Source organism: Diadema antillarum, unplaced genomic scaffold, assembly GCF_040938485.1.
Source record: "Diadema antillarum isolate AM-2024a unplaced genomic scaffold, OU_Dant_1.0 seq00001274_RagTag, whole genome shotgun sequence".
Taxonomy (NCBI): Eukaryota; Metazoa; Echinodermata; class Echinoidea; order Diadematoida; family Diadematidae; genus Diadema; species Diadema antillarum.
Genome location: NW_027272055.1, coordinates 44,093 through 70,166, shown reverse-complemented (window position 1 = coordinate 70,166; position 26,074 = coordinate 44,093). Strand labels below are relative to the sequence as shown.

Sequence of the window (26,074 nt, the reverse complement as noted above, 5' to 3'; positions counted from 1 at the left end):
GGGGAGGGGCGATGGAGAGATGGCGGGGGAGGGGGGTGTGGTAGAGATGGGATGGTTATGGTAATGTCATTAAACCTGAAGCTATGCCTCCGTACTATTAGTGAGATATTCAATGCATCTGCCACCATGTGAAAAGTCAGGAAAAATGATTTCCAGGACATCTTACATACACCCGTGTATAAATTTCATATCTAACAGTAGGCTTCTACCAAATGTTGATAAATTAATGCATGGTAGAATGCAAGTATTAAAGAAGTAACCGGCTGCAAAATGATTTACACCCTAAAACAATCTTACAAAATTATTTTGAAATGATGCCACCAAATGTCTGTTATTTTGTAATATGATTGAATTCACCCAGAAATTATATTATGAAGATTTATCATACCTTAACCCGTTGAGGACGAGTCCCGAGTATACTCGGGCAAGTGTCTGTGGGAAATGCGTGTTGTACCAAAATCAAACCGTCCTCAACGGGTTAATATAAAAAAAAAAAAAAATCAAATGTCCTCATCGAGCAAGTTCTCTTGCAAGGTCTGATAGAATGTATTAACTGTCACATGAAAGAATAACTTGTAATATTTCTCATTATAATTCCTTTACTTCAAACTCCAATGCGTCCCTGACACCCACAAGAAATACGAGTTGTGTACTTTACCCACATTGTTACATGTGCAGTGTATACATACACAGAGAAACTTTCTCTAAAGACTAAATGATTCCAATAATCAATACACAGCACACTTCATCTACAAATTCAAATATATGCAAAATAATATCATTTTGATTAAGCATTTGATAATCTGTCCAGTCTTTGTTATGATAGCCATAATATATTCAGCTCATCGTACTCATATGAAATCAGCTCAATTAGAATAAAGCATGTTTGTGCTTTTTTAGACGTCCTTTGATTTTACAACTGAAAAATTGTGCTGGTCACACCCCCTGCCTGCATTTGGTAGCCATATGGACAAACGGACATCATTTCCTGTCAGGAGAAACTACCCAGTGCCAATCACTTTCCATACATGAATACATGTACGAGTACAATGTACACGTGTATGTACTATAATGAGGGAATAAATGGGGAATAATTTGTGGAAAACTGTGCCACCTGATGAGTGAACACATGCAAATCATACTTGAGCTTGGAAACTAAATACAATGCACACTCAAAATAGAAAAGGAAGCGAAACAAGGGCTTGGTCTTGCACACGTAACATCTCACCAAACACATTACAATACTAATGTACAACCTTACGTTACACGAAACTGCACTGTAACATCCCTAAACCATTCATGAATTGTTTCTCTGCCTCGTCATTTCTACCTTTCACTTTTCCCTCCTGCTTCTTCAAAGATGTATGATGAATGTGTTTCATCACCAACAGAGGAAATGTCAACAGTTGCATGCATACTTGAGCTTCCATGCCATGGCATGAGGGCATGTTTGACAAAACACAAATGTTTGGAGTTTTTCCAGCACTCATGTCTGACGGTAAGTAAGTATTCAATCTTAAAACAGCCATAGCAAGAGGGAGGTAGTTTGTATTGGATGGTAGTCAGCCTAAGCTACCACATACTCCAGAGATTTGTTGGGGGGGGGGGGGGGGAATGGTTGGAAAAAAGACTCCTCAATTTAAAAGCTTTGTAGGTGCCATCACAACTGATACTTGTGTACAATTGCATAAAAAATAGTACACTCAGATTTGCAAGTCCTGCAATGACACAGATTATAAGTGCACATCATAGGGAATGAACAGCAAATTGGGGCAGAGTAGCATGTGGGGTTGCAATTCATTAACATGAAACATGAGTGCAAAAGGTAATTGATTTGCAAAGAGAATGTAACCAAACTGCAGTATGCCAATATACAGTGCTACCCTACAGAAATAATATGACATACTCTTCATAACACAAGATCCGCACCTCAGTGTATGGCCATTTCTACATCTTTCATTGCAATAAATAATACTAATAAAGCAAAGTAAGACCATAGGGCCTACAGTGTGTACATATTTAACTAATAGGCCGTATCAATAAACTGCTTTTATTAATATTCACAAACCAATGTTACAAGTATACATTTATGTTTGATAGATTATATAAGCTTCATACAGGTGTACAGTTCAATGTACAAGAAGCAGGGGGGTGGGGGATGGGTGATAAAGAGGGGAAAGGGAGGGACCAACCACCACCCCTGCCCCCCATAACCATATTTACAGATGATACAAGGGATCCGGCTATGATCATGATGCAGCAGCGTGTAGACTGGGCAGCTCCTGAGTGATGAAGTTCTTGAGGCGCTCCAGGTACTGGCCGAAGAGCTCCACGTCGTTGTGCCCCGCCCCCTCCACCCACAGCGGCTCCACGGTGTGTTGGCAGCGCTCGTAGATGGCGAGGCCGTGGGAGAAGTCGATCACCTCGTCCTCCGTCCCATGGATGACCAGAACTGGTGATGCCACCTTGGACACCTTGTCAATGCTGTACAGAGACAGGAGAGATAAAAGTTACAAGATTGATATTATCATTAATCACGGTAGACGAGTGACAAATACATGTAATCTACAAAACTTTTTCTATGATCCCAAACTGTACTCGTCCTTGACACTTGAAAGCGGGCAATATTGTATAAGCTGTTATTTTTGGGAGGGTTTAGTTATTGCCAATTTCGAAAATCAGTATTGGACCACAAAATTCAACAACATGTGAAAATGTCACCATACGCTACGTATGGTAATATCATTAAAAGCACTGTTATATTACGGCATGTGTTAATTCACGAAAACAACATATTGTGAAAATGTCCATTATCTCCTAATTCGAAAAAATATCTGTACACGAAAATAACAGCTGATACAGTATCTAAATACATTACTCTGGCTTTTTTGTTTTGTTTTTTTACTTTGAGCTACTATCAGTACCATGAGGCAACTCTACTTGGTTTCATACTTGTGCATCTCCTTTTCAAGATATTGTGAGAGAAACACTTCTTGAATTTAATTCATTACAAACTACCATATTTTATAATAGAAAAAGAAAAATGATGCACTGAGTTTTTTCAAGTAAAAAAAGAAACCAGTTTCTCGTCCTCGCGCGCATCGATTTTGGCCACCGCATCGATTTTTTTACTATTTACTATTTTCAAAATGGCGCTGAAAATACCAAGAAATTCATAATTTTCGTCCCAGCCCGCTCCCCGCCCGCATCGATTTTCAGTTGCCGCATCGACTTTTTTTGATATTTACTATTTTTTCGGCCGCCGAAAAAAAAAGAGATCGACAATTCACCTACCAATCGTGACGTCTCATTTCTAATTTTTTACGCCTTGCGTCCTCTACTTAGCTGTAGACTGTAGTACAGCTGTAGCTTCTGTGTGTAGTGCGTATGTAATAACGCATGCATTTCACACTGCGAGCTCGGCCGATCGGCAAGAAGGAATGACCCACAAAGCAGTCGAACTGCACTGTAGTTGGATGGGCGGCGCGGCGGGCCGGCCTACTGGGCTGTGATGTACAGCGCACTCGGTACGTCGTGAACGCTATAGCGGCAACATTTTTGCGAACAATCGCTGATATTCCACGCATATTTCGCGCGTTGTTCGTATTTTTCCCCGTTTCTGATATTTTAAGCGGATGAATTGTACTGTACAAATGCTTGTGAGGATTGTACGGTATCGAGTTTGTATACATTTTCATGTCATTGTGACTATGTACATGTGTGTGCAGTGTCGGAAGGTACGGTGCCAGCAGGGAGGTCCACACCTCCCTGGTGCCAGCGCAGTGGCCGTGCCGCACCGTATATCGGCAAAGAAGACTAGTGTGCGTGTTTTGTAGCTGTCCAGGGTCCCCATCCCCTGGTCTGTCACGGCGATTCATTCTATTTTGAAGAGAAAATGAATGAGCTTTTCCAGCAAATGTAGAATTATTAAATGGGTGTATCTACAAAATAAATAACTTTTCCACGGATTCTGGTTTGTCTCGTATTTCAGCGGGATACTTTTCTTCACGATGTAAATTCACGGACACAGCCGTGAGTGGTATCATCTGTAGTGTGTACTGTTATACAATCATTCATCATCCAAATAATGAGTGATTATCAAATGTCTTTTTAGAACATGAAGAAACATCTTTAAACGTTTAATGCTAGAATGCCATATCAGTATCATTTTGACATCCATCTGCAATTGTACAAGCCAGTTTCCAGTTGAATGTGCTACAATTGTACTGTGAAGAACTGCAGCATACATACCAGCTGTGTGGACACAAAAAGTCACAAACACCAATAAATAAAGCAGTGTTTTGAATATCATGGAATTTATTTCAGTCGTACATTTGTTGAAAGACATGTTTTATACCTGTTTCAATTAATAGCACAATACATCAGAATTGCAAGTACACTGGTATCAGAAAAGCCATTACAACACTAAATACCAGTATTAAGATGGTCATTTTCCCTTGACATCTGTTATGGAAAGAAAAAGCAAATGTATTTTTGCATGCATGAAGTTTCATTTCAAGCATGGCACATATATCTATTTGTTTGAAAATGCACAGAGTGCAGGCAAGACGTACACTTGGGACCTGGTCTCATAACACAGCTACCAGAGTGATATTTCATTTCATAAATTGAATATAGAAAATTGTAAAGCCCCCTCTCGTTACCTTTCTCAGAATTACCGGACGAGAAACACATATTACTTTCATTTTGACGATCCTTGAAAAAATAGTAAGATATCAAATAGTAAGGACCTCCCTCATCGCCTTGCTCAAAAAACCCGGACGAGAAACTACTTTCTTTTTTTACTTGGCCTAATATGAATGTGTATAAACAGCATAGCTACAAATGTATGCACATTATTGACTTGTAGCAAATAGAAAGATGTCTCTTTCCAAAAAGTCTGTCTCAGAGTCAGTAAGTTTGAATGAATGTACTTGTAGCCATACTTCCTGTATGTATGTGAGTGACATATCAGAAAAGAAAAAAAAAATGAACATACACGTTGTACGGATACCTGTATCAACCACTGAAAGATAGGAATACTGGTACCTACAATGTAGTATGTATAGTCATGTACAATTGACATCACTTTAAAGGACAGGTTCACCTTCATAAACATAAGGATTGAGAAAAGGCAGCAATATAAGTAGAACACATCAGTGAAAGTTTGAGGAAAATTGGACAATCGATGCAAAAGTTATGAATTTTTAAAATTTTTGTGTTGGAACCGCTGGATGAGGAGACTACTACAGCTTGTGAGTCATATGCGTACAACAGTATAAAGAAAATGTAAAGAAAATGTAAAGAAAATTCAACATATTTTCACTTTTTTCGCATAATAAAAGACCACTTGACTTGCCTCTTTCTAAAGGCAGGGGGAATAATATTACCCATAACATATGTCGGTAACGAGTCAAGGGAATGTGTACTTTTTTTCAAACGATGAAATTTTGTGAAATTCTCTTTATATTTTCCTTATATTGTACGCATGTGACATCTAAGTTATTCATACACTGCAGTAGTCTTCTCATCCAGCGGTTACTGCACACAAACTTCAAAAATTCATAACTTTTGAACGGATTGTCAGATTTTCCTCAAACTTTCAATGATGTGTTCTACTAATATTGCTACATTCTCTCAATCCTTATGTTTATGAAGGTGAACTTGTCCTTAAAGGAAGGATAAAATGTAATGCGTTCACTCGTAAATTTATGATGTTAAAGTTTTATCACACGAACTCTCAGACAGGACAAAAAGAACATTGTCTGCACATGTTAACTATCTTTATGACAAGCACCTTCTATTGACGCTATCAAATTGAACCTTCAACCTACATGTACATGTATCTCTTTAATCTACATTGATAAGTGTTTTAATACACGCACATAGTATATTTTTGATAAATATGTTTGTTGTATGGTGTGTGTTTGTTTGTTGTTGTTGTTCTTGTTTTTGGGGGAGGGGGGTTCTCATATGTTTTGTGATAATATATTGTCTGTAATGCATATCCTATCAATTTTCTGGTCTTCACAGCAATATGAGTACTTTTTTTAGGTAGAATAAGCACTTGATAAGAGTCCAATGTTGTTCTTGTTATTATTATCATTATTATCATCATTTTCATAGCCCCACATGTAAAAATGATATTCTCATGACTTCACAGACAGAGCCCAGGACAAATAATGAAGTACATTATGTATCATGCTGATACACACCATACACTTCTACATAAGCATATGGCCAGCTGCTCTGATGCAGTTCTGCAGAAACTCACAGCAACCTCATAGTAACAAAGGACAGGCTGGGGTGAGCACAATTAATACACATGAAAGGATAGGAACACCACAAGTTGATTAAATTTAAAGTCATTGAAGTAATCACATCATGGCTAGATCTACAAAACAAATTATCTCTGAGTGAAAATCCGTGCTCCATCAATCACCCCATAATGTTATCGACAAGACAGACGAGGAATACAAAATTGAAATTAAAGACTACAGGTTGATGAGTTGTACTACAGCGCAGTGTACAATACATGTATATTTTTGTCCACCCATATGTTAAATGAAAAGCTGTCCTAAAACTCCATGATCTCTACATGTTCTGTGCAGGGGTAGCAGAAATGGGGCTGCAATCAGCACAGCTGCTTGTGGATTCTGGGCACATTTGCAGACTCACCGCTATTTGGGAGCATATGCTCAGTTAAGGTGATTCAGCCTTTCAAAGGTCACGGTGAGGACAGTTTAACAGCTCACCCCTCCTCTGATATTTTCACTAGCATGATTTGATAGCTTTAAAGTACACATGAAAACAACATCAAGGTATGTAGATTGTAAACTGAAAATGGCTACATCTACCAGAATGAGGTTGTCCTAAAGAAAGAGTGATAACAGTCTTGCAGGCCAAAGAAACTTTACAAGCAAATTTCTGAAAATAACGAGACAGCTACTGTACACATACTGTATTACAGCATGGCCACTGGAATGTCTACAGATCAGTTCTCATAGCATACTATTGATAAAAACTAGCAATTTTAAGTTGTCATTTTGAAGTCTCCTTCGTAATTCTTTTTGTGTCAACTGCTTGAAAGCAAAATGATCAAAGTACATTGTACACTGCACTATCACATAGGGTTTTTCTTTGTAATAACATTCAAAACTTCAAAGGTGCCAAATTTTGTGTCTTGGAAAAATGAAAAAGTTTGTTTTCAGGTATATCATGAGATAGGAGCAGGTTTTCTTTCTATGCTAAATTTTGTGATGTTACATGAAAACATTGACAGATTAATAACACTAAAAACAAGTACAGAGTCATACTATATCCAACAGTGGACGTTGTGATAAGCAAGGACTGTACACATAACTATGCACCCCCTGTAATGTAGTTGCCCTGGGAAATTGGGCAAGTGGGTTTCTAGCACCATGGATCAATATTAACTACTACAGCACCTTTGTTTCTGTCAGAATTCACACTGTGCTTGCTTTTGTCATGTGAAAGCAGGAAATACATTCACTATTCAGTAAACTTCTTTACATCAATTAAAATAGAATGAGAAACACAGCTGCACTACAGTACACATGCATTTTGTATATACACTACAAATAATGTACACTGTATTTTTGTATGTAGGCCTACATTGTACATGTATGAGCAATATTATACTGATTTACACCGTAGGAAATTAAAGCATTTTAAATGGAAAATGGCATGGTACATGTAAATTTGTAGTACAGTATGTACAAATGATGTAGCACTACCACTTGTATGTTTATTGTTAAGATTCTGTTCTTAGTGTAAATCATTCAATTCACTCTTCTTCCCCCGTATACCTATGTGACTCTATTCCCAATACAATGTACACATACAAGCCAACACGAAGTCTACGTTCATCATCAGATGCACTGTAATACTCCAAACACCCAGAATAAAACATGGGGGGGGGGGGGGGATCAAGCTTTCTCTGTTATGGGACCAAAACTGTGGAATCAGTTTCTATTCAGTTAAAATGTACATCAACTACATGTATCACCTACAGAATCATTCAAATCCAAACTTAAAACATATCTCTTCCTCTCACACTGAGGATTATATAACTGCAATCCAGGATGTTTATAGAACAATTATGTTCTTTATCTGGTAAAGCTGTATGTGTTTGTTTGTTTGTTGTTTATTTTCTTCTCTGCTGTCTTGTTTGTACATCATAGGCCTACTTGTATGTATAGATAGAAAATCTTTCCATTTTTTTGAAGCCCCATGAGCACCAAAAGGTGGACTTGTGAGCTACATCTGCATACAAGTAGCCACTATTACTGTTACACATGCAGAACTTTATATGAATAGAGTACATACATTGTTGATATATATTGTATAATGTACTGTCAGGGTCTCCCTTCCACCTCCCCAGTACTTTTACATTTACTGTACATGTACAAATAGGTACAGAACAATTGCACTAAGTTCACATGATAGCAACATGAAAAGGCTGAGAAGCGGAACTGTCAAAGGACCTTTGGCACCACTGGCATTTCATTGATACTCAAACAGGATTCCTTCCTGATTCACCCACAAGATGCATGTACCCAGTACATGTAGCAAACTGTACACAATGCATTATACTGTGCCTCCATGTGTAAACATATGGTTCCCAAGCTTATTCTGGGAAACCTTCACAGTACATCAGTTTCATTAAAAGCAATCCATTATGTTTCAGCACATCTAGGAAGATTATTGTTGCAACAATAACTGACAGCAGGGATTACAATTGTATAAATGTCTTTATACAGTGTTTGTTGTAAGTGTGTAACGAAAGGTTCCCTTCTTGCAATGCACATCCAAAAAATCACAGCTGTACAATATACATTGTACAGTGTATACAGGTAAATTGCTAATGTGCTTTAACAACAATACTTTTGTTTGACAATATTGTGTGGTCTTTGCTGATTTTATGTAAAACACTACAGTCATTCTACTCTGATGGTTTGGCAGTGACGAGCACAGAAACATGCACAGAATAAACATCTGTGCACAATTTACAAAAACAAAACAAAACCATAAAAAGCAACGAGGAAAAACAAAACAACACAAAACAACACAAAAAACACTCTTTTGATCTACCATAGCATATTTGTACAATTGTATGCCAAGTAAGTCATGTTGATTAATTTTTGTATGTGTATTTCAGATTGAATATTCTCCCTTCCTTCTTGCAGCATGGCTACTACCCCGCACTTCAAACCTTCCGGCAGCATCTGAGCCGTACTGGAACAAATTTGTGTTGACAAGTCAAAACTGACGGCCAATTTGGAATCTAAATGATAAGGGGATGATAATGAACAGACTGCCGGGGTAAGGCTATCTGTCGCATGCAGCAACCAACACACACACACAAACACACACACACACACACATACACACACACACACACACAAACACAAACAGACACATATGCACATACAAACATGCACAAACACACACACACACACACACACACACACACACACACATATATACACACACAAATACATACTACACAGAATGATAGCCAGAGGAATTCATTTGAATGTCAGCTTGCACGTGCTGGATCTTGAGCTGTTACTGCATGTACAGTACATTGTAGCTTTCCATCTTTCCATCCACAATATATAGCAAGCTGTAAGCCTTTGCCATACAGCGTGAAGTGTACAGTAACAGGCCACTTCTTGTATGCAATTGACTCATATATATTACACTGTAAATCTACAGGTGAACATGCAGCCAGTAGAGATCCTGTATGAGTATGTGACAAGAGAAAGTTAACAGTTACTGTATGTTCTGTATTATGTGTATAAATACGCATGGTACATAATGTATCTCAATACAAACAAATAACATATCAAATATAGTTTATAAATCTAACTTATTTATGGAGACCAATATCCCATTTTACTGCTAGAAAAAAAAAAAAAAGCTGCACACACCAAACACAACCTCCAGGAGGTGTACATCGTACACTGTACATGTAGCGCTGCATCGAACCCCCTCCCTCCCATTGTACATGAACAATATACATTGTATGTCCCACTGCTGAACTTTGTTGAATCAAAAATCCAGGACTTGACAATTGCATGCAAAACATTCTTTTCATAATTAATTCATTTTTGTTCTTACCTGCTCTTGAGAGCATTTCATAATGTAACTCATTTGCTCAATTTTCCACCAATAAATAATATTCATTTAGATGGTCAGTTTTTCTGTTTTCATTTGTTACATACTCAATTTGATAAGTCAACGCTGTGCATACATTGGCACTGGTCAGATGGTCCTTGACGAGTAAAAATCACTGTCGGACCAGTAAAAATTGGAAAACTGGGTACCTACTGGCCCGACAGAAAGGTCGGACTAGTAGGGGAAAAACTGGGTTAGTGTGCAGCCCTGGATAAGTCGATTATTACTATTGAATCAAATAATTGGATGTAGCCTGATGTGAAGCTGAAGTATAGAAGACGAGTTGGCATGATAAAACCACGGATTCTTTCCATCTCAGTGGTTGGACACATAAGGATGAAGTATAGTCTCGGAGTATTAAATGCAAATCGTACAAAGAGTGCACTCGTGACATGGATTGAAGCTTTTCCTGGATCAGTGGATGTGTATTATAAATGCACAATAATCTGTAGGTATCTACTGTGTTTATGATAATCTCAAGCCTTTGTCCATGTCTTGATAGGGCATACAATGTACAATATTGTAACCCTGGTCTGTGGAAGACAATCATCAAAAAGGAACAAAGAGTAAACATGGCATGATTTTAGTACATGGGGCTTCTTGCTCTTACACAAGTTGTATCTTGTAGGAAGTACACAACATTCCTCCCCCGCTCAGAACAAGCTAAAAAAAAGAAAATACTGAAATCTAAGAAATCATTGATTTCTTCATGAATGCAGAATTGAGGAAATTCCTGTCAGAAATTTTCTGTCAGGAATATGGATTTCCTTCTTGAAATTTTCACATTCCAAATCATATTAAAGTAAAAGGAACTACAGAGCAGATCAGTGCAAAGGCAAATGGAACCTTGTGAGGCAAAGACATTGTCACCCACATACAGTACATGTACACTGTAATATTCATGTGACAGAGACTGACTCCTCTGTTCTATCATAAGCATATGAAATTTTTACCTACAGAAAGTTCTATTTACCTTATATTCTTATGCACATGTTCATTCTTTGGTTGTTTTACTTTTTCCAAATCAATTTGAAGGTGATGATGAGTGAATATGCTTGAATAGTAATACACACACACAAAAAAAAAATGGTGTGTTGAATCAAATCCTCTTTAAGTACTGTAAAACATGATATATTCGCGGCATGAATTTTTCGCGAATTGGAGCCGACGGCCTTTTTAGCGGCGTGAAATTTTCGCGAACTGCCACTGGCATTCAGTGCATATAGTGTACAAAAGAACTTTCGCGTACATTTTATTTTCGCGAATCTTCACGCTCACGAAATTCGCGAAATTAAAATGCACGCGAACATTTCTCGTTTTACAGTACACTGTACCTACAAAAAAAAAAAATTAATTCAGTCTTTCGAAATTTTGAAATGCAAATGTTAAAAAAGCATTGTACATACAGAAATGTATAAAGTACATCGTATACAGCAAAAAATATATTTATTACACAATGACAGACAATCATGAATGACGTCTACACTAATTTGGTCTTTGCAAAGTTCAAGGAGTCTGACAGCTTTTTTGCTGAAGAAATGCTTCTTTAAGTACTTTTGTTTTCACTCAGGGTGCAACAAACCTATCTCTAGTGTAACTGCCTGGAGCATACAAAGGTATAGGACAAGTACATATACCAGGGAAAATGAATTGGCACTTGGCTGCTTAATTAGTTTAGGGTACAGAGTCGATTGCCCAAACGCCTATTTAAACAAGAGGGGGTAATATCTTGTGGAATGCAGTCTTGGTGCAGCTGAAGTGTGCCATACAACATTGTATGTAATTCATGTTGTGGATCATTCATCCTTGCGCTGCTGACCCTGGCGACATCTGAAGGATATGAGTCACAATCACCAATGTGAGTTGCTAGGGTACAATGTACTACAGAAAGGTTGTGGGGTGCAACCACAGCACAGTCACAAAACAGAGCAAGGACTCTTTCTGAATTCACAATAATGCCTGGTGCACCCAGTGCAACTGAAACCTCCAAGAACCACTGAACAGCATACATGTACATTACAAGTACATGTATACATGTAGGCCGACATTCCAAATTACCATGAAATTAAAATCAGTGACTTACAATGTAACGTTTACAATACGAAGAAAATCATCCTTAACAACATACTCTATGACAAGCAAGGGACAAGCAAGGGCTAAAAGTGTCCACTTGTAGCATATATAGTTTAGCTATAGGGCCTACCCCCTTGCCCTGGTGTAGTAAATACCATTTCAACAAGTCTTACTGATGTTCTGCTATTTGTAAAGCTACAAATGTGTAAACACCTCTTTTATGATACTCGCTCTAAAAATTGACTTGAAGCTTTCCTTCATACTGTAAAGTGTTTTTTTTTTTTTTTTAATGGCTACAATGTGTATGATATGTACCATTGTACACGTACTGTACAAAAAAAAAAAAGAGTAAAAACTAAAACCTGCCAGACTATTTGAACTTTAGACATAATTCACTGTAAACTTCATTATCTATCATTGTCAACTACTCTCTAATTTCTATGCTGTACATTTTGGGCATTTCAGACATGTACAAGTATATCGCTACATGTGTGACAGTGAGCCATTTTTTAACTCTCCAATCTCCATGCATGTACATGAAAAGTGCACAAATTTGTATGCAATATATGTGTGGCAATGGAACAGGTGGAGCACTATTTTCATTTTAATCTTTCCACTGGGATCATGATTCATCAGGCTGCTGACACTGAATCATTTCCATCCTCAAGATGCTCAGGAAAAGACACAAGTCACAATACAGAGAGTGTAGAATAAGATTTCTGACACAGCTCTATGATATATAAACCCATACAGTTCTTTGTATTTAATTTAAAACAATGTAATTCTGTTTGAGGCAGCAGCCAATGCATGCTTGAGAAAAGTAAGTCTACTAAGTACTCTTAAATTAAAGCAAAAAAGCAAAAAAGAATCCTCAATGTTCATACAGTGCACTCCCGTTACAACGAACACGGTTATAACGAAATTTCGTTATAACGAAGTAAATCTTCTGGTCCCAAAATTATCACCATTAAAGTCTATGGTACAAAATTCGCTTATAACGAACACGGTTATAGCGAAATTTCCGTTATAATGAAGTCTTTTCCAAGCGCTACAGACAAAGAAAAACAAAAGAAATGTGCTCCATTATAACGAAATGCGAATTGCTTTCAAAAATACGTAGCGGAACAAACATATATAGCGTCTCTGCATGGGTGAACGCTTCACGTCATTGTGTGTTCGGTCCTTGTGTCACGCACAGTTTCGGAGGAGAACTTGCGTTTATTATTGTAATACAGTTATCCCATCACATTTCACATATACAGTACTATAGCTTTCCAGTGTATGATGAGTACTCAGCAAACAGAATATGACGTATATACGTGGTTTCCTTATTTTCGTTATATATTGTATTTGTTCGGTTATAACGAAATTTCGTTATAACGAAAGAAAACTGCCGGTCCCGAGCATTTCGTTATAACGGGAGTGCACTGTACTGTCAGCGGGCAATTTTTCATGATGGGAGACAGGGTGGTCCACAACTTGAAATTTTAGCATGTTGCAAGCTCAGAATCTGAGAATATTGCAGAAATTGAATATGCGCGGAGCGCACATGATGAGTACGTAGTACGCAATATTTTGCTGCTTACATTCAATGTTCTCTCTCATGTTTTGCACACAAATGTCTAAAGTACCTGGTAGTTTGATGTTTCTTATGTTATGCACATGTTTTGCACATTTTTGAATACTTTTACTTTGAGCTTGTTGCAAATTCTTGAGGATGTTGCATAGCATGTTGCTGGCTTTTTAGGATGTTGCACAAGAATTTTAGCATGTTGCAGCGACATGCTAAAACCCCTCGTGGACCACCCTGGGAGATGAACAGAGGGGAAATATACTGTCAAAGATAAAAGTAAAAAGTTTACTTTGGTGATCAATTATGTAGGGCCTAGATGTTCTTTCCCTGGATGTTCACCTTCTATAATTGACCACGTGACTTTCATTTGAAAAGAATAAATCAGACTGCAATTACAAAACTTGCAATAATAGTGTGCATATTGTCCAACTGTACTTGGCAATATCTGCTTTGACACCAGCAATCAACAGCAGGAAAGGTACGGTAGATTCACCTGAATGTGTACATGTACATGTACACAGTGGCAAAAGAAAGTTCTGCAACCAACCCTGAATGGGATGACATTGTACATGTTACGTATACTATAACTACATTTGTATGACTACACAGTGTTAGTAACAAGTCTAGATGTTATGGATTTGCTGTTGTTGTTGTTATTGTTGTTGCTCTCTTCAAAGGTCCTGTTTACCTTTGGAAGCAGTGATTTAAAAAATGTTCAAGATATCACATTTGATGCATATGTGTACATCGTAGGTCTGTTGTATCACAAAACTTCCTACAAAATAACATCGTACCATATAAAATTTTAACAATAAAGCCTAAAATATAAGGAGATATCAGTGTACTTCTCAATAAACCGTAACTGTACACGGTTTGGTCTGGAAACATTTTTATTATAACTTTTGTTCACATTTTGCCTATTTACCAACACTTAACATCGATTTAAACAGATTCAATTTTTTATAGTGGTTGTTTCTATCCCTACTAACTCACATTTTAGAACTATTTTCAAGCACTAATGCTGAGTTTTTGTTTCATCTGCAAATGGTACATGTAAATTATGCCTTTGATAGTTTAAATGGAGCTCTGCCAAGTGGGCAACTTGCTCCAAAAAATAAATAAAATACTTAAATAATCATTTACATTTACAAAACTACATAAATATTTCATTCATTAACTCACTTTTATTCACATTTTAAGTTCAACATTTCAAATACAGAGTTGTTGCAGAAAGTAAAGTGGATAAACAGATGGTGCATGCACGTACACACACTTTACAGGGTTGAGACAAAAAACAAATCATTGGCTGGTTATTTATAGGTCACAACCTTCCTGTCTGAAAACAGATAAGCTTTTAAGCCGAGGATTTTGGTGCAGTCTGTAGCTACAATGTATTCAATGTGTTCAGAGCTTTAATACAAGGCATGTATCACACAAATTTGTTGCACACAGTGTTATGGCAGACTTGTTTTGCTAACTCCATCACCCACTCATATGGAACATTTTTTGTTATCAGGTGAACTATAAAACCTGACTGGCAACCATACTGTAGTAACGGGGGCAGTGATTCCGCTCAGTCGTCAGCCTCAAGATCCAAAGGACCTGGGTTCAATACCCAAGTCTAACTCAACAATGTTGCAAGTAATTATATCATCCCCTCTAGTATTAAAGAGGCAAAACACTCTGTCCCTCAGATACTGTAGGACATAAATGAAGGTCACTTGTGTGAGAGAGTCACAATTCATGAACTGTAAAGATCCCACTTCATTCATTCATAACTCCATGGTATTGGTAAAGACCAGGGTGCATCCAACCCGATGAACGATGAACAAAGTGGTCCTGCCTCACATGCAACTGGACGCAATGCAGGGGTGGATCCAAGAATTCCGTAAAAGGGAGGCGCCTTTACAAAATTAAAGGGGGGGGGGGGTGCACAAGCCACCCCCCCATCTTTTTTTTTTATGACCGGGTACCTCCGCCAAGGGAGGAGGTTATAAATGTTTTCATTACCGTTTGTTTGTTTGTTTGTTTGTCCGCGTGCAAAATAACTGTAAAAGTATCATGCGCTGTACTTGATAGCTTGGCTATTTCCTCATTTCTGAAAGATAAACAAGGCTATTTATTATGGTTATCCTGCATTATGACCAACACATTAGTCTGTACTGTGTGAAATGTGTACGGTATGTAGAACACTTGTCTGCTATATGTATATATATCTCAGTTGCAAAATTTAGAGAAACACCATAATCCCACATGATAACCGGTATAATGCTACATGACTCCAACAGTGGTGATTTACAATGTACAATGTAGTAGCCAATATATAATGTATTTGTCCACTTGTACACGTAGATGCAACGCATTCTGAAGGTGCCACAAACAGCAAATCTACAACCGGTATACACAATATAGAGTGTCAAGAGTACATGTACTGTACATCAAGCAATATTCCACTCCCAGTGATTCAGAATAAACTTTTACATAGCATCGTACAGTAGGTGCAGAACCTCTCTGGTAAACAGGGTTTGTTTGACCTCCATGTCAGAATGGAGGAGAAAAAAAAGATTCACAACATTCATCACAGAGAGTGGTCAGTGGTGGACAGAGGTCAATCAATTCAGTGATGATCTTGCAAATTGCTCTTTTAGGCAAGGCATCATGGGGGGATCTCACATTGACATGCCCGATAAACTACTGTACATGTACTTGTACATTGTAAGCCATTATGGTAACTCCTTGTACAGCGTGTACTACTCAAATGGTCACTGCTGCATTCATACTTGTCAAAATGAAGTACTCTACTTTGGATTTCTTGCTTCGTAATATATGCAGTAGGTACATCATGTGAAGAGTTTCGCATCAGCTACAGCTGTAGGTGACCAAATTAGCTATACTTGTTACGAGTTCTCACATAATCATCACTAGATCTGCAGGGAACACATCTCTGTGAAAACATGCATGACATTATATGCAACATTTACTTGGACACACAGCAAATATTGTCCAGTCAGAAATGATCTTAACAACAAAACATCACCTACAACTACAAGTACACTGCACATCAATGCAATTACTTGTGATTAAACAAGAATGTTTTAATTCATGAAGTTTTACAATGGAAATTTGCTGTTGTAGTGAGAGCACCTTTAATACAATGCGTTACAGTTGCCTTAATATACATACAAGTACCTGTATGGATCTGCCATGTGTACGTTGTACATTTCAAATGGTCTGGTCATCACGGCCTTGACACATAACAACTCATTCCATACAGTGTTATAGTGTGAAGCTTGTGAGTCACCCATCTTAATGACCTCCTTTTCCACAATGATTGAACAGGCTTCTGTGTGGGACTGGGACTTCAGAACAAACATTTGCGATGCATGTACAAAGTGTTATGGGTCTACCTACAGCATTAGTAGTACATTGTAAAATACTACACTGAGGTATGTATATCCCTACTGTAATTTTGTAAAACCAGAAATTTTCAGGTGCATGACATTTTCACAATTTTCGTGAGGAGCCAAGATTCATGAAATCAAAAATGGATGCAAAAACATTGTCCACACTTACACGTATCTGCATTGAATGACAGTAGAAATTACAATTTGTAGCATAAAAATTCATGCCATTAATATTTTTTTTTGGAAGTAGGCCTATAGCATGAAATACATTGTATTGTGAAAGATTCAAATTTTGTTTTATGGAGGATAAGACTACCAATGTATTCAAAAGGCATTGTGTAATTATCATCTGTAAAGGCATGTGCACTTGCTTCCCCCTAAAGGACATGAAAATTTAAAGGTTTGGTTCCAAACTCCTCATATTAAAGGCATCATAATGTACTATGTACACTTGTATACCACTATGCACGTCGTACATCATATGTTGCTAAATATTGAACAGGACAGGGCTCTTACACAGACATGATACACAGCTACTATGACTCACCAAGAAACATGTACAGCAACCACTCAACAGCATGACTTCCTAAAATTTACAATAAACACGTAGTTATATCACACTTTGAAGGCTGCATCAAAATAAATGTAGTTTCAACTATTAAAGCCAAGGCTGATCAATAATGAACATGACATACAATGTACACCACTATGTGACATAATGTACAAGTATGGTATTCATCCACCAAGTAGTTGTACAATGTCCATTTACAATACACACATACAATTTGTAAATGGTGTACATCCAACAAGTGTAGACCTGCAGGCTGTACATTGTACTCCTAAAAGGCAATTACTTGCATGTCTTGGCTTTGCTTCGTAAACGAAGATTTAGGGGCATTGACGTCCACGTCTGGCGCAAGCTCGCTGGTGGCTGAAGAGGCCAATTCGTGACAGGCACAATCGACCACAACGGCTGCAGGGGAATGACAAGTCCGGGTTTTGTGTTGTGGCAACACGGTTCTTCCTCCTTCTTCGCTTTTCTTCGAGAGTAGCCCTACGGTTGTTCTCAAAGGAGGACACTGATTGGTGGACTGTTTGTCGCCAGGACCCTCGGTCAGCGGCAAGGGATGACCACTGCCGATAGTCGATGTTGCAGGTAGATAGAGACTTTTTCAGAGAGTCTTTGTACCTCTTCTTTGGTGCTCCTCTGTTACGGTGCCCAGTGGAGAGTTCACCATAGAGAGTGATCTTGGGTAGACGGTGATCCTCCATTCTCGTGACGTGCCCTGCCCATCGCAACTGCGTTTTCAACAGCATGGCCTCGACACTGGTGATCCCTGCTTGTTGAAGCACATCCACGTTTGTGATGTAGTCGCTCCAATGGATGTTGAGGATAGAGCGCAGACATCGTTGGTGGAAACGTTCCAGGAGTCGTAGGTGGTGTCTGTAAGTGACCCAGGACTCAGAGCCATACAGGAGGGTGGTAAGTACCGCAGCTCTGTAAACACTGATCTTTGTGACTTTCTTGAGGTGCTTGTTTTTCCAGACACGTCTGTGGAGTCTGCCAAAAGCACTATTAGCCTTTGCCAGTCTATTATCCACTTCCTTGTTGATTTTTGCATCAGAGGAGATGATACATCCCAGGTAGGTGAACTGTTTGACTGCCTTCAATTCTTTCTCACAGATTGTAATGTGGGGTGGGCAATACGCTTCCTGGGGGGCAGGCTGATGGAGAACCTCTGTCTTCTTCAGGCTGACTTCGAGACCAAAGAGCTGAGATGTCTCTGCAAAGCAGGATGTTACACGTTGCAGGGCAGCCTCTGTATGGGTTACGAGGGCAGCATCATCGGCAAAAAGTAGCTCTCGAATCAGTTGCTCTACAGTCTTGGTGTGGGCCTGTAGACGTCGTAAGTTGAACAGGCTACCATCGGTGCGGTATCGAATGTAGATGCCGTCCTCGTCACCGAGGTCATCCGTGGTCCGTTTAAGCATCATGCTGAAGAAGATAGTGAAGAGAGTTGGTGCGAGGACGCAGCCCTGCTTCACACCGTTTGTGATTGGGAAAGGTTCCGAGAGTTCATTTCTGTTTCTGACCTGGCCACACTGATCTTCGTGAAGCTGCATGACCATGTTAAGAAACTTGGGTGGACAGCCAAGACGCTCCAGGATCTGCCAAAGGCCTTTCCTGCTCACAGTATCGAAAGCCTTTGTCAGGTCTACGAAGGTGACATATAGGCCCTTGTTTTGTTCACGGCATTTTTCTTGGAGCTGCCTGAGCACGAATACCATGTCAGTAGTACCCCTGTTCGATCTGAAACCGCACTGGCTCTCTGGCAGGTGGAGTTCTGCCACATCAGGTACTAGTCTGTTGAGAAGGATTCTTGCTAGAATTTTGCCGGCGATGGCGAGGAGAGTTATCCCTCGGTAGTTTGAACAGTCAGACTTTTCACCTTTGTGTTTGTAGAGGGTGATGATGACAGCATCTCGGAGGTCTTGTGGTAGCTTACCCTGTTCCCAGCAGCATAGGAAGAGTTCATGAAGTTTTGAAAGCAATGCAGCTCCTCCATGCTTCCAAATTTCTGGCGGGATGCCGTCGATGCCTGCAGCCTTGCCACACTTCATCTGGTTTGTGGCCTTGATGACCTCTTCGAGGGTGGGAACTTCGTCTAGCTCTTCTTTCACAGATTGCTGTGGGATCTGTTGAATTGTCGGTTCGTCGACAGAGCGGTCGGCGCTGAAGAGGGTCTGGAAATGTTCTGCCCAGCGATTCAAGATGGATGTTTTGTCAGTGAGTAGTGCCTGGCCGTCTGAACTGCGCAGGGGGCTGACCACTTGGTGCGAGGGGCCGTAGACTGCCTTTAGAGCTTCGTAGAAGCCCCCGTAGTCACCGGTGTCGGCACAGAGCTGAACTTTCGAGGCGAGGTTGGTCCACCACTCATTCTGGATGAATCGCAGCTTGCGCTGGAGATTGCTGCAGGCAGAGCGGAAGGCAGTTTTCTTTACAGAGCATGATGGTTGTGCAAGGTGGGCCTGATGGGCAGACCTCTTCTTCTCCAGTAGTTGATGGATTTCTTTGTCATTTTCGTCAAACCAGTCTTTGTTCTTCTTTGTGGAGAACCCTAAGACTTCTTTAGAGGACTGCAGAATGGCAGTTTTCAGGTGTGCCCAAAGCGTTTCAGGACAGGGATCTGTGGGAGGGTCTGAACCTTCTAACTTCAACTGAAGATTTGACTGGAAGTTGGCTCTCACATCGGCTGACTTCAGACTACCAATCTGGATTTTCTTCCTGGGCGGACCTCCTCGTTTTGGCTGTGGCTTGAAGTGAAGGCTGAGCTTGCATCGTACGAGGCGATGGTCTGTATGACATTCTGCACTGGGCATCACTCTGGTTTGCACAACATCTCTGAGGTCACGTTGGCGCACAAGGACATAGTCTAAGAGATGCCAATGTTTGGACCTGGGATGCATCCAGGTTGTCTTGAGGCTGTCTTTCTGCTGGAAAGTGGTGTTGGTGATTGCGAACTGCAGCTCTGAGCAGAATTCCAACAGGAGATGTAAACTTGCATGTAAACGTCTACTAATGACCCTAGTCAATGAAAGAAGGCGATTGAAGATATGGTAAACATGTACAAACATTGTATCTTAGGTTGTAAACCAGTATGAAAACTGCAGTGACATTTAAAACTGCTATAAAATCAGGATTTATAAAACTAAAGATACAACTCCAATTATTCACAGAGATAGTAAATCTTGTTTTCAGTCCCACATGTACATTTTTAATGATGGCTTGAGATCTTGCAAAAATCAACGAAGTTGAAAATTCTATTGTACTGAATTTAAAAAACCTAAAGTTTTCTGAACATCCATGGCATTTGTGATACTGACATCAAAGATTAAATACCATGTCCTCCTAAATCATGGAATTGCCCTGTGCTGTGGTAGAATGCTGATACCAGGGCGATCCATGGAGGGGTTTCATTACAGTTACAGGAACTTGCTGATTTCTTTTCTTCATCTTCTTCTCTTTTTTTTTCAAGAAGGGTTCCACACTGAGCATTGGCTTGGAAGGGGGGGGGGGGGAGGGGGAGGAGTAGATAATCTGCTGATATACATAAACTTGCAAAATATGAGTCAAGAGTGTCCACAAATGTCATAATATTGCTAGCAGGTGTACTTTCGTACTGTATGTGGATGGCAGCTCATTCACTGTGGTTAAATGCTCTTTCATCAAACTGTGGTCAAATGTGCCATAACAAAGCTATGTATGGAAGATGGTGCCAAAGGGCATTCTGGGAGCCTTCAAGCTTCCTAGGCCCATGAGCAGGCCCTGGACCCTTGCTACGCCTACAAGAGACGTGTAGGACATGAAGGGACATGTACATGTCATTTGAAACAGACAAATACATTTTCACACATTATGTAAATGTTGTATTTGTAACAAATTGAGACTGGTATGCTATGTCCATTTAATTGTCATCCTAGTAGGTCCTATGTACCAGCAAAATAAAAAAATAAAAAACGAATGGTATGGATTTTTTTATTTCTTGGCTACTTTGACATAAAACTGTGTATATTAAATGTACAATGTATAAAAATGAGTGTTTCAATTTAGGTACAACTGCTGCACAAATGTGCTTACATTTTTGTTGACATGGGTAGCTCTATGCTTTTATAGCCTTTTAAATTTAATGACCAATTGTGTCTGGATGGGAATACTGTGTAATTTTGTATGCGGTTTAGCATCTGGTTTACATATGTACATATGTCAAGCATTTACTTTGAATAATGTGGGTAAAACTGCCATAATCTGTACATTGAATATCTCTCTCCAACTCTTTCATTGTCATGTTCGGCCACATCATGTACAGTTGTAGTTGTGATGTGTGTGCACAGGACCATGTCACAAGTTCAACTGGTACAGTATGTTCATCTAAGTGCTGCAATATGTGGCTGTCAAAGTGAGGGAATGATGCTGCACAAAAGAAAGACTTTGTCACATGATTAAAAAAACAAAACAAATGCTGTCAAGTCCTAAAATTATCTAGCCGCGGGTCTAATCTTCTTTTCACAAATGATGAATTTCAGAAATCCTAGTGAACTTGAGAATTGTGTAATGTGAAGACATCTCACCAAAGGAAGGTGAGATGTTTTCATCTCTGTTCGCTTGCACCTTAAGTACAAAACTGCAAGTTCAGCAGATAGCACCTTGGCAAGGCTTCCATACGTCCCCCACACCAATCCCCACCAGCCACCACTAGCCTAACAAATGTGCACATGAATGCATGCGTGCATCTGTCCACACAATGGGCCGAATGCATAAAACAAGCAATTGCTTGTAAGCAATTGCTTCAAGCAAAAGCACAAGCTCGAGTAGCAAAAGGTCTAGCTCAAGCAATTGCTTACCGGTAAATCTATATGCATAAACTTTTGCTTATAAATGCTATTACCTTTTGCTTGTCCCGCACAAGCAATTGCTTGCGTTTTCAACAAAAGGGACTTCACGCCTGTGCGAACACAAGAACAAAGGCGAGTGTGACAGCATGTATTTGAAAGGGCATGTGTGTGAGGAAACATTTCCTGACATAGCAGAAGAGCTATGAAATGCAATACAAACACATACACACACATCTATACACACACACGTAATACTGGCTGATTCCCATCACTGCGGCTTATAGTAGCCCGGATCTGCCAGATCGCACGCCGGGAGAGGTCTCCTTGCTCTCCACCGAAGTCAGACATCCTGATTTTCACCACATTTTGCGTGCTAACCACTGGACATTCCCGGTGTTGAAATGAAAAAGTGTCTTACACTACTCAAGAGTAATTTCTTGTAGTTTTATACCACTCCTTCACAAGTGTGGTCTTTCTTTCATGAATATGAAAATGATTAAAAAAGGGAACGTTCCGGTTAAGCAAAAGCTCAAGCTCATTTTACAGAGCTTGGAAAATCGTAAGCAATTGCTAGCAAGAACTAGCAAAAGGTACGTTTTATGCATACGTTTTTAAGCAAATGCTTGGTCTCTAAGCAATTGCTTGAGGGCAGCAAGCAATTGCTTGTGCTTGCTAGCAAAAGCTTCTGCTCGCAAGCAATTGCTTGTTTTTATGCATACAGATTCGAGTAAAAGGCTAGCACAAGCAATTGCTAGCGTTTATGCATTCGGCCCATTAATACAAGGATTGGGTGGTATCGATGGTGTAAGAATGGTAGGCAGTGGTATGGCAAAATCAGTGTGTGTGGGGGGGGGGGGGGGGAACGAGGACAAATCGCACTGGAAGTCTTTGAGTTGACAGCGCCTTTCCGATCTAACGTTACACAATTCAAAAGACCATATCTTTACTATTTTAATAGTCAGAGTCCATAAAATAATTTGCTTTCTGTCGTAAAAAGACGTGACTAGATGATGGTAGGACATACAGCTGTATTTAAAAAATAATTATTTACCTTGGGAATGGATCAAACCACCATGTTCTTCTTGTATCTGGAAATGCTACTCGCATGCCTGACATGAGAGGGGAATGTAGAATCACAGCAGCACTCTCGTAGCGAGATGCTAAATCCACAGTAGGAACGGTTCCAATGCTCTGTCCATAAAGAATGATATTCTCCGGACTGATTCCATAGCGTGACCGCAAGGCCTGCCAAGCTGCCTCGATGTCAGCATAAAGATTGCGCTCCAGTGGTTTACCGCTGCTGCTTCCATAACCAGAATAATCATAGCTGAAAATATTACAGTTTAACCTGGAGCCTAGTCCGATGTAAAAGCTGCTCATCTGTCCAATATCCACAGCATTTCCATGACTGAACAGTATGGTGTATTTGGGGTTGGGAGCACAGCGTACAAACATGCAGGCTATCCTATTTCCTCTCTTGTTGCGGGTGTAAAACACCTCGATTGATTCTAGTTCTCTGTCTGAGAATTGCCATTCTGCCCTTTCTGTCAGGTGTAACGTTCCACGGGTGCCCGTGTCATCAGTGACGATGGAGTAGGTTGGTTCTGGTGGCAGGAATGCCAGCTTTGCGGCTATACGAGAGGGACAAGGAGGACAACAGAACAGACAGCACAACTCACTGAACGAAAGCCCGTTCATCTTTGAAGCGGGTTTTCACGATATTCCTACAAACTAACGAAAGATCTAACTTTCCGACTTGTACATTACCACTCAACTCTGAAGATGCTTGCAGTCAACTACAGTCAAATTCTTCAAACGACGGTATATCAGCAAATTAATCGGTCTTTTGTGCTAACATACGACTCCGAACACACCACTTCAAGAGAAACCATACAAAAAAGTGACGTCCAGTGTTGAGTGACGTCACGACTTCCTGCAATTGGACTGCGCATGCGCACTTTCGGTTGACTCACCAATTTTCGCCCTAACCCATTCACAAAAAGTAAACATACCGAGCTACTTTGTAAGTCGATATTCAACTATTCGCACGTGGGAGAGATATTTATGACGAATAATACTGTAGTACACACAAAGGGTAAAGTCTTTGTAACATGAATTCCACAAAGATACATCACAGTACCACACATAATAAAATGCCATTATATGGTCAGTCCTATCATAAGCAGTGTAGAAATGGAGGCATGACAAACACGAGAGGATTTTCCACCACCTATTATGGTGGGGCAGGAGCACCAAAGCAGTGGCGGATCCAGAGGGGGGCGCAACCGGCGCACGCCCCCCCCCCCTTTAACTTTCGTTAAAAACAAAGAAAATAAAAAGAAAATACTGCAATGAAACCCGGAAGTGGCACCAGAAATATTAGTCACGCCCCCCCCCCTTTACAGAATTCCTGGATCCGCCCCTGCAAACATTACATTTCATTAGTCTGACTTGAAGTTGAGTGTGATTATATGGGCACATAATATGTGCGTTTACATATCATGTGTAATGTTGACTTTTTACCGCTTCTCAAATTGTGGGGTGTGTGTTTATCTTTTTTTCTTTCCATCAAACAGGAACCTCTGTCTAAAACATTCAAGTGCACCATTCTCTCGAATCATGTACACACACACACACGCACACACACACACACACACACACACACATATATATATATTGTATATGCAAGCGCTGAGATATATAATCTTAATTTTTACTATCATACCAGTGGTAATATATAAAGTGGCAAAAGTACGATATTAGGTGAAATTTCGCTAATTTTCACGGTCAGTGCAATGGCAATAATTACTAAATTTTTGAATTTATCCCTTTTAGTCATAACTTTCATAACTTTAATTCAGTTTAATTCAATTTTATTTCAAATGAATTCATCAGGAATTTTCTACATTATTTTAGGTAGATTATAATTACAATATATAACAAATTAACACAGTCATGTCTTTCTCTTTTTTTTTTCAACACTATAAGGCATACAGTTTGTACACCCGAACATACTAGTAATTGAAACTAACGCGTACAATGGGCTGTTAACAGAAATTAAAGAAAAAGAATAAGAAAACACGTCGATTGGGAGCTACTCAGGATAGTGAAACAAATGATCTGGTTGAATTATGGTATGCATTGTGAATGTGAATGCAGAAGACTGTCGTAAAATATAGCATATAGAGTGAAGATACAACAGACTTGAAAGAGATGCGGGGGAAACATACATCATGTCTGCTATTTATCGAAAACAAAAGAAAAGAACCAAAAAAAAAAAGCCAGATTGACAGCTATTCTGGCATCACATTGCGATGCCAACAACAATATTGTATAAAGATACTAGAGAGTGAGGTGCGGTGAGTGCTGTGCAAGTGAATGTGCTCAGCAGTCGCGCGGTTCGCGGTGCCTTTTACAATACATACTG

The 26,074-nt window shown here is 39.5% G+C and overlaps 1 protein-coding gene across 1 annotated transcript; it reads right to left on the bottom strand.

Annotated features, from left to right (window-relative positions):
• Nucleotides 1–1,902: 1,902 nt before the first annotated feature.
• Nucleotides 1,903–24,738, bottom strand: LOC139745548 (alpha/beta hydrolase domain-containing protein 17B-like). The gene is made up of 2 exons (XM_071655939.1): nt 23,699–24,738; nt 1,903–2,484 (listed from the first exon to the last, which is right to left on the bottom strand). Exons 1-2 carry the CDS (start codon nt 24,343–24,345, stop codon nt 2,250–2,252), a joined length of 882 nt encoding a protein of 293 aa, XP_071512040.1. The 5' UTR covers nt 24,346–24,738; the 3' UTR covers nt 1,903–2,249.
• Nucleotides 24,739–26,074: the final 1,336 nt, after the last annotated feature.

Bases quoted from the DNA above. Each gene is read 5' to 3' on its own strand.
- LOC139745548 (XM_071655939.1), bottom strand. From the start codon at position 24,345: ATGAACGGGCTTTCGTTCAGTGAGTTGTGCTGTCTGTTCTGTTGTCCT. The intron at 2,485-23,698 runs GTAAATAATTAT...GTCTCTGTACAG, and splicing joins TGGTTTGATCCATTCCCAAG to CATTGACAAGGTGTCCAAGG.